Here is a 10,624-nt window from a genome sequence, read left to right on the forward strand (position 1 = left end):
AGAAAAAGTACAACATTTCAAGCATTAAAATGTACTTAAAGTATCACATTTTTATGCAGAATGGCCACACTCAGATTGTTTTATATGTATTCCAAATATATTATTTGATAATTTGTATAGATGCATTTATGTAAGCAGTGTTTTCATTTTGTAAACATAGAGGTCATTTTAACTACTTAATATTAATTTAAAAAAGTCTAATGACATTAAATTGATGACATTTTTTTATATGTTAAATCTTGACCAGCATTTTCCAAAAAAATAAAAACTAATTAAAACTAATGAACTCACTCTGAAAACTAACTAAAACTAACTGAATTTGAAAACAAAAATTGACAACGAAATTAAAACTAAAACTAATGAAAAATCCAAAACGATTATAACCTTGATACACTGCACGTTTGGTTAATAAAAATGGTGAAATTTGTCACCTTACACTACACTGAAACTCAATTTCTGAGTGTGAAACAGTTCAAGTTGCATATCTGTATAATTAGTCATGAGATGACTCGGGAATCCACAGGGAACGTTTCAGGTGCCACTGACTAATTCCTTTGTTATGACAGAGCAGAAATGCTCAGAAAACACCCCACAGGCACTTTTAGACTAACTGCTTCCCATTTGTGCTATTTCTCTCTCTCTCTCTCTTTTATTTGATTGAAAATGCATGAGTCAGAGGCTGTTTGTGGCTTGGTTTGGTCAAGGGAGACAGATGACACACAGTGACACATACAAAGCTTCCCTGTTCCTGCGTGGTGAACTCACCCTGATTGAAATGTAATCATGGGACAATGCCCTGCGTTTCCTTCTAGTTTAGCATGAAAACAGCAGCCATCAGAAAGATCAACATTTGTCAGTCAATTGAATTAGATATCCTAACAGAGAGCTTACAAATTTGTTTTCTTAGCAAACATTTTTCAGTGGCACGTCACAAGACTGGATAGCAGTAACTCAAAGCATCAGCTGACTGTGACAGCTGCCAGGGCCCAATGTGCTGCCTTTGATTGCCCGGATGTAGAAAATCAATCCTTAGAGCTAATCCCACTTTGACCAATCGACGGTTGCTTATGTTGTCAGCAGAAGTACAGTAAGCCCTATGTGTTATCTGTTACCATGGATTTTGGCCCACTTACAAATCACTTAAAATGGGGTTAAACCTCTTAAAGGAGGGACCTGCCTTGCTACAGGTCAGCATTTTGTTTCATAGCACCAACATTTTTATACTGTATATTCATATTTATTCTGCACTGGAATTCTATTCCACTCCTTAATACATACTCTTCTTTACACACTTTATTTTTTATTGTATTTTATTGTATTTTTATATTTTATTGCTTGAAGTATGCCTAGGTTGTTGTTTTTATTTAATTGTGTTGTCATTGTCTCTGTGTGTAATGCTGCTGCTACACTGTAATTTCCCAGCTTGGGATAAATAAAGTCTGTCTATCTATCTATCTATCTATCTATCTATCTATCTATCTATCTATCTATCTATCTATCTATCTATCTATCTATCTATCTATCTATCTATTATCCATCCAATCAGTGGCGGTTCTAGACCAGTTTTACTGTGGGGGCCAAGCAGGGGCCAGTGTTTAATCAGAGGGGCACATTAAAAAACGCCAAAGATGATATTTAAGCATTCAAAACCTTTATTTTAGCTTTTTTTTTTTTTTTATCTCATTGAAGCATATTTGGAAGATACAAAAACATTGATTTAAACAATGAGACTTACTCACAATAACAATTATTTTTGTACAACAATGACATTTCTCATTTTTGTGCACAATTTTTTTTTCTTTTTTTTTTCTTGCTACAGGTCACCAGTGTCAGCATTATCCATCCAATCAGAAGCTTTGTTACTGACCTGTAGTTTTAAATCATCACTGTGGAGGAAAAAACGGTGGAAAAAAGCTCCACCTTTAGCTGAGAGTCTTAGGCATTTGTGAATATATACAGTACAGGCCAAAAGTTTGGACACACCTTCTCATTCAATGCGTTTTTCTTTATTTTCATGACTATTTACATTGTAGATTCTCACTGAAGGCATCAAAACTATGAATGAACACATATGGAATTATGTACTTAACAAAAAAAGTGTGAAATAACTGAAAACATGTCTTGTATTTTAGATTCCTCAAAGTAACCACCCTTTGCTTACTAGAATATAAGACATGTTTTCAGTTATTTCACACTTTTTTTGTTAAGTACATAATTCCACATGTGTTTATTAATAGTTTTGATGAATTTACAATGTCAATAGTCATGAAAATAAAGGAAAAACATTGAATGAGAAGGTGTGTCCAAACTTTTGGCCTGTACTGTAAATAAGTTAAATCTCTGTCGTATAAATGTCACATTCTTCTACCAACGTGTTTGTCTGTTTGTCAGGAATGCAAACCCTTAGCTTTTACCTCAGTTATTGCTAAACGTCACCTCCTTCTGAACTGCAAATCCACAACAGCTCCTTCCAGCACGCAGTGGATTAAAGAGGCCATGTCCCTTTTAAAAGTAGAGAAAATTAGATATTCAAGAAGGGGAAACTTGAGCAAATTCTACGATAAATGGCAACCGTTTATGGACTTTTTTGTGACGATGTAACCCCCCCCACACTCCTTTCTTTTCTTTTCTTTGTCCCTTTTTATTTATTTATTATTATTATTTCTTTTTTTTTTTTTACTTCCTCCTCTTTCCCCTCTCTCTTTTATTATGATTTATGTATTTTATCTGTTATGTTTATGTGGTCAGTTTATTCATTTTATACAGACTATGTCTAAATATCTAAACACTGTATAGTCTATTTGGTTTCGTTTTGTGTGACTGTTGTTTGTTCTTAAAATCACACAATTTAAATCTAAGGATGTGTACAACATGTTTTAATATCGACACCAATTTTTTTTTTTTGTATACACATCAATAAAAATATGAAACACAGGAATGCAAACCTTACACACTTGTGAACACACATGAGCAATTATGTTGAAAATGATTTAATCATAATTGTTGTCTTATATTCATATAATCACTGTGGGACAATGTGCTTACACCATGAGTGGATTTTAGGAAAGCTCATTATGTTTTCAGTAGAGCGACTTAGTCAACTCAGCAGTCTGTCATTTTTTATTCAGATGTTTTTTATTCTGGTGTGAAGCTTTGAGAATGTAATCACATTATGATATTTTATGAATGTGTTTCAAAGTAGATCTCATGAAAATAGTATTAGACCAATTAGAGCTGTGACATTCTTTGGTGAGGATGATATATGACACCTGCACATAGCCGTTGAACCACAGGTTATAATAACAACACCTGCACGTGATCATTAAATACATAAAGGTAAAGAGGGGGGATGGAGGCTGACAACATTCAGGTAAAACTTGCCTGTGGCTGTTGACTTGTGTTTTTTTTCTTCTTTTATTCTGGTCATGAGTTTTTACCTAAATGTTTTTAAATCCCACTTAAAAACCCACCTCTTTTCTCTTGCCTTCGATTAAAGTTTTTTTTTTTTTTTTTTTTCCTCAGGCAAGTGCTAGGGAATAGTGTACCCTAGTAATCCCACAGTGCTTTTAAAAAATATCCCATCTTTTAATTTATTTTAAATTACATTTTTTTTTTTTTGTCAATTTTGTCAATTCTTTATTTTATTGCACTTTCTTGCACTCTTATGTGAAGCACTTTGGTGCGGCTCAGCCGTCTGTAAATGCGCTATATAATTAAATCTGACTTGACTTGACTTGACTTTTTTGTCTTTAACCTCGTTTATATTTTATCAGTACGAACTGATTATTTTCTTCCTTTTGTCTCAATTCTTTCCATTAACCTCAGTCTGTTTCTCTGCCCAACAGAACAGAGAGTAGAAGATGTCAGACTGATCCGAGAGCAGCACCCCAACAAGATACCAGTGAGTTCTGATTCACTTTCAGTGGTTGACTGAAGAAAAATGTCAGATATGTATGAGCATGACGTGCATAACAGCACGCAGGAAGACACGAGTAAGAACAAGAGAAGCATGCTGCAACGGAAAGTTACCACATGCTTCCTGGAAGTACTTTGAACTGTTTGCTTCACTCTGCTTGTTGACTTCTTTTTTTGGAGATATAATTGTTGCCTTGCTGGTCATGCATTTATTCCATATACACTACCGGTCAAAAGTTTTAGAAACACCCCAATTTTTCCATTTTTTTATTGAAATTCAAGCAGTTCAAGTCAAATGAACAGCTTGAAAGGGTACAAAGGTAAGTGGTGAACTGCCAGAGGTAAATTAAAAAAGGTAAGCTTAACCAAAACTGAAAAATAATGTACATTTCAGAATTATACAAGTAGGCCTTTTTCAGGGAACAAGAAATGGGTTAACAACTTAACTCTATGGAGTCTTGGGCTATTTTGTCCATTTTTGAATTCTTTTCATGTCTTTGTAAGTCATTTTGTGTCTTTTTTTGGTAATTTTGTGCCTTTTTTTTGTCATTTTGTGTCTTTTTTTTGTCATTTTGTGTCTTTTTTTAGTCATTTTGTGTCTTTTGGTGTCTTTTTTGTCATTTTGTGTCTTTTTTTGGTCATTTTGTGTCTTTTTTTTAGTCCTTTAGTCCAACATAAAATGTGATTTTGAATCTTTTTTTACTTTCAAAACACTATCATACTCAATAAAGAATTTTAAATGTTGCAAATGTGCATTAATTTCAGAGTACACTGAGACATTAAACTGCATCATTTTCAATTAAATTCTGGAAAAGTTGGTGTGTTCTAAAACTTTTGACCAGTAGTGTACAGTTTTTATGATCAGGCTTTTTTCCACTCACAGTGACAGCAGCAGTTGTTTTTGGGTGTGACTGCTTATGCTCATAAGTCAGGTGTCCGGTGGCTCCTAGCAACCACCAATAAACAAACACACACCTCTTGTTTCACCTGCTCGTTTTATCATTCTGAGATAGAGTATCACCCCAGTCTTCCATCTGCTGCCCCATGGAAGGCCTCTTCTCATCTTAACCCTCTATGGTACGGTGTTGCTCTCAGGCAACATATCCATTTTAAGCCTGTCAAATTTCTACAATGCATGTTTTTGAGTGATGCGATACTTTAAAAAAGAGGGAAGAGTATAGGGAACCAATAGCAATGCTTTAATTTGTCACATGACCTCCAGGAGGCCATATTGAAACACTATTTTGCAGACTTTTCCAAAGGAAACAGCTTTGCCATTTTGTGCCACAAAAAATCCCTCAAAACGTAATTTCCTGGCCCTTTTCCATCTTGAAACTAAAATATTGCTGCTCATAGGTGAAAAAACCTTCATTTTAGATAGTTTCATAAACTTAGACTGTTCAAGACAATCATTTCAATGGGTCGTTAGTTCAGGCAACATTTAGTTAAAAAATATCCTTTTATAATGTTTCTAAATTTAAAATGTTATGTATTGTACCCTGTTGAAGCTACTGAATCTTTTACACATGTTTATGAAATAAATAATGTTAAAATAAATTTTACAAACTTTCTTTTTCACTTGTGCACCGTAATGGTACAATGTTGCCTACGGGCAACAAACCCCAAAATCTTCAGATTATATTTGTTTGGTCTATTTCAAGACAAAAAAAGACTCTCTAAACATTTTTTTCATAATGCGTACCATAGAGGGTTAAAGTGCCCCAGTGTGTGTGTGTGTTTCCTGTGTACTCTCCTGGGGTTAGAAACTGCCGTGTCATGGTAAGTGTTGACAACAGAGGCAGATGCGCTGTGTCACTGAAATGCAACTCCATCCAGACGGTCCCAGTGGAGCCTGAGGGGGGGAGGGGCAGCAGACTGATTATAGCTCTCAGATCAGGCCCTGGCTCACTCTACAATATACCTGCTGCCGTGCCAAACAGAGGTCAATGCATTTCTAAATCCTTTCTCAAATGTCAGATCAGCAATTTTTTTTCTTCTCTCAAACCACTTAAAAATGGCAACATGGTCTCACAGGAATCCGTGAAATAGCCACGGATTTGCTTAACTCAAAATCCGTGGAATAGCCACGGAATCGCTCAAATTTCCGTGAAACTGACACGGATTTCGCTACAATGCAAGTTAATGACAGTCATATCCCGTGGCTATTCCAACATACAATTCTCGAATTAAAACTAACTGAATTTGAATTGACAACGAAATTAAAACTAAAACTAATGATTTTTTTTTAACTAAATTTTTCAGTGACATAACAAAATCAAGAGATGACATTATGAGAGTCAAAACAGTGTCAAGTGTAACAAGTAAAAATAAATAAATAAAATAATACATAAAATAAAATGAAATCAGACAAGGAATAACTAATAGTAAGCAGAATTACCAAAAATAAATAAAAATGGAAGCGATCAACAAATACACAGAACAAAACAAAAACACAAATAGGTCACCCACTGCTAAATAAAAGTCTAATAATATGTTCACTTAAGAGAAGGTAATAATAATAATAATAATACATTTTATTTGTAGAGCACTTTTCATACAGAAATCTCAAAGTGAGAAAACAGAAAAAGAAACCAGAAACAAGAAAGAGAAAACTCATTAAAATCAGCAGTAGATAAAAAAAGACACGGGTAATAAAGTACATTATGCAGAGACAAAAATCAATCAATAAAAAAAATAAAAATAAAAAAACATCTAGGGACAACCTAAAAATGCCTCCCTGAAGAGAAAAGTTTTAAGCCCTGTTTTAAGGTCTGTGTTTCAATCCCTAGCCCCAGGAGTTTATATGGTGAAGTGTCCATGGGAAAGACTGAACCCCAAGTTGCTCCAGATACCATTTTTATACTGATGCTGTAGCCTCGGCCCAGTAGTTTGTAATGTAAAGCTCTGAGCGATAACTAAGAAAATCCATACCTAATTAGTCCAGAGCTAATCATTGCAGCACTAATCTGAAATGTTGTCCGAACATGTTTTCCAAGACTTTAATTAGACATCTATATCATTTTATTTGTCATGGTTGGTGCTGCTCATGATGTCTTCTGTGTCTCTGGAGAGAGCTGATGATGTCATCAAATCTCTCTCAGATTGGCTTGGAGATTACTAATGTATCATACAAAGCCTGACTTACAAACTGAGTGCTGAGTGTGGAAGATATGGGAGTTTACATGCACCACAAATGGTCCCATTACCCAAACTGAGAAGTATTTCTCCCAACTTTGGTGTGTTCATGCACTGCAAAAAAAGAAAAGTTGGGTGAACTCAAAATTTCAAGGCAACAAACTAAATATTTTAAGTTTTGTTTTTGAGTTTGCTCAACTCTGAATTTCTCTGGCACGATTGTAACGCCGCTATGAAATGTCAGCTAATGTTGTGACCACAATTTTGAGTTAGCATTGATACGCTAATGGCTACTCTTGTAGCTGTAACAAGCAGCGCCGCTAGCATCAGTTAGCCGCTAGCATCAGTTAGCCGCTAGCATCAGTTAGCCGCTAGTTAACTAATGACCGAATTTCACAACAAAGAAATAAGAGTTAGCAGAACTATTGTCCCTTGTTGTGAACCCCAACTTAAAGATATAAGTAACAACAACTCACCAACTTGTTTTTGAGCAGACAACTGGCTTCCTTTGTTGTGCTAACTTACATTATTGCCCTAAATGTCAATAATTTATATTTCCAAGTTTTACCAACTTAAATCACTGTTTTAGGCCAAAAAATACAAGTTGGCTTTTTTGCAGTGTGAGCTTCAAGTCATGATGTGGAAACAACGTGGACACTACAATGAAGATAAATAACACATTCATGTTCTAAAACCAATAATCACTTAATCTGACATGTCATCACATTAGATGCTATAAATAACTTTTCTAACTTATTTAGGCCAGTCTACATGGACAGCAACTAATGGTTGTAATCTAATATCATATTCAAAATTACATGTGAGCACAAAATTGTGCTAGAGTTAGTAAAAAAAATAATACTGGAATAATACATGGATGTTTCCATGGTTTTATTGATGATTTTGGTTATTAACAAGAAAACCATGGAAAATCCCATTTGTTCGGTTGTAACAACATCAGGTGCAAGTGAACACAAGGTTATCACAGTGTGCATAATGTCTTACTAAAGGTAGCATAAACACACACATCAAAAATAAAAACATGAGATTGCTCACATCAGTAATAGAGCAATTTAATTATATAAAATCAGGTCAGGTCATTTTCTCTGTCCGTGATGAAGTGGTCTGTGCACTGACACTGCTGTTTTTTAAATTTACATTGTAACCTGATAAAATGTCGTAGTGAATAAAATATGTCATGCTCATACCTCAAGCAAACCAGTGTTGGTCCTGTGAAGGTGGACTTAAGATTCTCAAGGACAATCCAGTGAGCCAGAGGGCTGCAGGACATGTGATCTATGCCTCTGCACCCCGGTTACATCTCACTATTGATCATAATCTCAAACAGTTTCAGCTGTCAGGCGATCCGGTCTGAGAAGCACAGGAAGTACTGCCTTGATAGAATTTCACCAGAACTGGAGAGGAGAAGTTATTGACCGATGGTGTGTTTGTCTCCTGTAGGTGATCATTGAGAGGTATAAAGGAGAAAAGCAGCTCCCCATCCTGGACAAGACCAAGTTCCTGGTACCAGACCACGTCAACATGAGTGAACTCATCAAGATCATCAGGTAGACCTCAAGTCCTCTCCTCTACTATTCCTTCCTTTCCTTTCCAATCCGTTTCTTTCTTTTATTCCCTGCTTTATTTTCCTCTCTTGTTTTTTTCCCTACGCCCTATTTTTTCTGTCCCTTGTCCTCTCCTCTCCTCTCCTCTCCTCTCCTATCATTCCATTTCATTTCCTTTCCTCTCCCCTAATTTCTTTCCCTTCCCTTCCCTTCCCTTCCCTTACCTTACCTTACCTTTTATTCCCTGCTTTAATCTCCTCTCCTCTCATCACCTTTCTTTTCCTCTCCTCTCCTCCTCTTTTCTATCACTTCATTTCATTTTTTTCCCTATGCCCTCTTTTTTCTGTCCCCTGCTTTGTTTTCCTGTCCTCTCCTCTCCTCTCCTCTCCTCTCCTGTCATTTCATTTCCTTTCCTCTCCCCTAATTCCTTCCCTTCCCTTCTTTTATTCCCTGCTTTAATTTCCTCTCCTCTCATCACCTTTCTTTTCCTCTCCTCTCCTCCTCTTTTCTATCACTTCATTTCATTTATTTTCATTTTTATCCCTATGCCCTCTTTTTTCTGTCCCCTGCTGTGTTTTCCTGTCCTGTCCTGTCCTCCACTATCATTTCATTTCCTTTCCTCTCCCCTAATTTCTTCTCCTCTCCTCTCCTCTCCTCTCCTCTCCTCTCCTCTCCTCTCCTCTCCTCTCCTCTCCTCCTCTATCCTCTCCTCTCCTCACTCTGCCATGTCCTTGTCTCTCCACCAGGAGGCGCCTCCAGCTGAACTCTAACCAGGCTTTCTTCCTGCTGGCTAACGGCCACAGCATGGTCTCTGTGTCGGCTGCCATCTCTGAGGTCTATGAGCGGGAGCGGGACCAAGATGGCTTCCTCTACATGGTGTACGCCTCCCAGGAGACCTTCGGCACTAACCTGACCGCCCAGTGAACGGCCTTCTTCTTCTTCTTCTTCTTCCACCCGACAGGCGATTGGACAATTGTAGTTTTATCCCCCTCCATGTTTAATGCCACACACCTTTAGTCTTGACTGTAAGAACTAAAACACAAACTGCTAAATCTAAACCCAGCGTGCTACTATTTGGTTCAGGTTGTGATGAGCGAGCAGACTGTTTGTGTACCACCGCACTCACTCAGTAGCATAAAGACACGAGCGGTAACCACAACTGCAGAGTTTAAAGAAGAGAAACCCCCAGATCTGACTTTGACTCAGGCCAATGGAGTCTTTTAGCGTGTCTGCTTCTTTATTGTCCTCTCTGGTGAGTCTGTAACGGCAGTTATTTTCAGTGTTGTGGTTACGTGTCTCCTCGGCTGTATTTATGTTAATGTATATATACATTTCAGGTAGTGATATGACGTAAAAAAAGTGGTGAGGCTCCACCACTTCTCTTTATATACATTAGCCAATGAACAAAGCCAGCCTTAATGTTACTATTTTTGGAGACGGCGCTAGATAAAGTCTGGGTTCACGTAGCTTTTAATGGAGCTTTTTATTGCAGTTAACAGATGAAAGCTGGAGATTTGTACTTGAGTACTTTTGCTGGAAAGAAATGCTAAATGAAGTAGAGAAGGTGGTCGTTAATCTCTGCTGCGTGTCTCGTCACATTCCCTCAGTGGTCCTTCTTTGGTGTTTTTATCCCTCCCTGCCTTGTATCCTAAAGCATCTTCACTGTAACACACATACACTACTGGTCAAAAGTTTTAGAACACTCCAACTTTTCCAGAATTTAATTGAAAATGATGCAGTTTCATGTCTCAGTGTACTCTGAAATTAATGCATATAACAAATAAACAATTGAAGTTAAACTCATGGAAGTATCCACCTTAACAGATAGAACAGCTGAACACACTCAATGGAAATCGAATATTCTTCAGAAAGTTCTTCCCAACTCTGTTGCAGAAGTTCCCTTAAATGTGGAGCAACTTGTAGGTTGTAAGTGATCAAGAAAAGTTGGGACACCTGTAGGAATTGGTAGCAACTTAGCAACTTTCAAGGCTTGATCAACCTCCGTTGCT

At 36.8% G+C, this 10,624-nt stretch overlaps 1 protein-coding gene across 1 annotated transcript in view; it reads left to right on the forward strand.

Moving 5' to 3' along the window:
• Nucleotides 1-10,414, forward strand: part of map1lc3b (microtubule-associated protein 1 light chain 3 beta) — a 12,139-nt gene extending 1,725 nt beyond the window's left edge. The window contains exons 2-4 of the mRNA XM_059334922.1: nt 3,846-3,901; nt 8,512-8,618; nt 9,362-10,414. Coding sequence (XP_059190905.1) covers nt 3,846-3,901; nt 8,512-8,618; nt 9,362-9,539 — 341 coding nt within the window. The 3' untranslated portion in view covers nt 9,540-10,414. The remainder of the gene's footprint in view (nt 1-3,845; nt 3,902-8,511; nt 8,619-9,361) is intronic.
• Nucleotides 10,415-10,624: the final 210 nt, after the last annotated feature.

This window comes from Centropristis striata, chromosome 6 (genome assembly GCF_030273125.1).
Source record: "Centropristis striata isolate RG_2023a ecotype Rhode Island chromosome 6, C.striata_1.0, whole genome shotgun sequence".
Classification (NCBI taxonomy): Eukaryota; Metazoa; Chordata; class Actinopteri; order Perciformes; family Serranidae; genus Centropristis; species Centropristis striata.